This window comes from Penaeus chinensis, chromosome 38, assembly GCF_019202785.1.
Source record: "Penaeus chinensis breed Huanghai No. 1 chromosome 38, ASM1920278v2, whole genome shotgun sequence".
Classification (NCBI taxonomy): domain Eukaryota; kingdom Metazoa; phylum Arthropoda; class Malacostraca; order Decapoda; family Penaeidae; genus Penaeus; species Penaeus chinensis.
In genome coordinates this window covers 19,722,184-19,724,683 of record NC_061856.1, presented here as the reverse complement: position 1 = coordinate 19,724,683, position 2,500 = coordinate 19,722,184, and the positions used below count along the sequence as shown (strand labels likewise).

Sequence of the window (2,500 nt, the reverse complement as noted above, 5' to 3'; positions counted from 1 at the left end):
AATTTATACATACTACACACATGCGTGCTAAAAAAAACCCTTAAAACTGATTGTAATCGAGAAAATATAACCATAAAATGATGATTGGTTTTGTTTCTACCGACACAATTGGTGCATAAACATTTATGCTTGCTTGCGATGCAACACTTTTAATAAGATTGTGTTTAACACATTTTACACGTTTACACTAACACTGTACCTTGCTTGCTGTCACCTTGTTTATGCCCACCGTTATCATATAGAAGTTCTGAATCAGGATATACTGGTTGTAAATTAGCTGATGAAAATAGACGTGCCTAGTGTCCAATAAAACAATCCTTCGCAACAATCGGGTCACTCGCACAAAACTGCCACTGATTTGCAAGCATGTATCAACTTTGATTTCCTGGGTCGCCACAACGCTCAGTATAAATTTTACTTAAAATCATTACAATAAAGAAATAATGATTACAATTGAGTTTGCATATGGGATTCGTTCGTTCACTGAATGTCTCTACCGCGCAGACAGCCGTGGTGACCTGAAGCGGCACTTTTGTGACAATGACCGTGAGCCTTTCGCTGAAACCGCTCGGAAGGCCTCTCATCTAAAGAGATTTCCACAAAGTAGACCGACGAGCATAATGCATCAACAAAATATTCAGAATGAAAAGGGCAATATACAGCAAAGATAGCCACACCGATCACTGTTGTCATGAAGCTGCTAATAACATATTTTACTGACCTGATGCTGTGAGGTGTATCGATTTCTTTCTTGCTTCCGAGCACTTTAAACTCCACAATATCACTTTGAAATGTATATCCGATCTACAATATTTCTTTGTTCCTTGATGTTAACACTAATGACACAGTAGAACAGTGGTTACACTATCTTTACGAAAACACATTGATATCCAAAGTCGTCAACATAATGGGTAAAAGACAGGTAAGTGATAATTCTTGTGGATGAGTCCTTATTTCGATCAGTACGTGCTTATGCGACTGCAAATTTATCAGCTATGAACATGTCGTACAGAACAACCGGTACTTTATTTCCTTTTTTCACGAATGGCCAGACCAGTCAAAACCACACACATTCAACCAAAAAATACGTCCGCTCACGACGGCGTTACCTTCGGGAGTGCCTTGGATGTTAGGGCAGCACTCTGGCTTGGCACTGGGATTTCTTACCTCATAATGAAGATGTCAAGAACGACCGAAGTGCCAAGATGTGGGCGGAGTTGAAGTATCGTTCAAGAAAAGAGCCTAAGACGTTTCGTTCGCTGTATCTTCAAACCTAAGATGTATCTATTGATACGGTAAATAAGGGATAATTTGAATTCTGTTCATAGCTAGAGCTCAATAGCCAGAAATTACACACACTCATTTGCATCTATATAACGTTGAAAATATATCAAAACACGGTATTAGAACTCGAAAAAGAGACACGCACACTGGCGCTCTGAATTCTCAGCAAAGGCTCCGATTGGCTGCTTGGTTGCGAGCTAATTGGCTAAACGTCCCGGTGACTGAGCTGGACCAATCGCCGCGAAGATGGGCGGAGCCAAAATGGAAGAACTGAACAAACTCGTGTATTTCTCAGTTATTTACTTTATTCACTCGGTTATTTACCTTTAATCTCTAAATAAACAAGTTTAAACACACCTGTAAACTATATATTCTTTCTTGTGGATGAGTTTGTACTAGATACAAACTAACTAGAAGCACAGGATGTCTGAGCAGTGACTGATTACAAGGGTAATCTAATCAACCTAATTACAAGTCACAAAATGACTCTACATGTAATGAACCGACAGATGCATTCTTAGCTGCACAATCAAATCAACAATTTACTTGAATAAATATTGCATTATGGACGCTGGCGAAATGATTGCATATAAGATATTGAATTACTGACAAAAATGGTTAACAATTTTGTGTGTATACTATTTTTCCAACCTCACACCGTCACAAATCCAACACACACACACACACGCACACACCTACACACACACACACACACACATACACGCACACACACACATACACAGACACACACACACACACACACACAGATATAAATATACATATACACATGAGTGTGTGTGTGTGTGTGTGTGTGTGTGTGTGTGTGTGAGTGTGTGTGTGCTGTATGTATATATATATATATATATATATATATATGTATATATATATATATACGTATAAATATATATAATCAAATATATATATATAGATATAACTATATATATATATATATATATATATATATATGTATGAATAGTTATACATATCCATCCCCCATCTACACACACACACACATATATGAGTGTGTTTGTGTGTGTGAATATATATATATATGTGTGTGTGTGTGTGTGTGTGTGTGTGTGTGTGTGTATGGGTATGGGTGTGTGTGTGTGGGTGTGTTCATGTGTGTGTGTGTGTGTGTGTGTATGTGTGTGTGTGTGTGTGTGTGTGTGTGTCCATTCATTTAAATGTACCTACATATATTTATATAAATACA

The 2,500-nt window shown here is 37.6% G+C and overlaps 1 protein-coding gene across 3 annotated transcripts in view; it reads right to left on the bottom strand.

Annotated features, from left to right (window-relative positions):
• Positions 1-2,500, bottom strand: part of LOC125046209 (forkhead box protein F1-A-like) — an 83,943-nt gene that overhangs the window by 80,224 nt on the left and 1,219 nt on the right. Inside the window, exon 1 of one of the 3 annotated variants that reach the window (XM_047643920.1) lies at positions 1,168-1,275. The exons of 1 other annotated variant lie outside the window; for it this stretch is intronic. In XM_047643920.1, coding sequence (XP_047499876.1) covers positions 1,168-1,172 — 5 coding nt within the window. In that variant the 5' untranslated portion in view covers positions 1,173-1,275. One more of the 3 variants, XM_047643921.1, reaches the window with a different exon arrangement.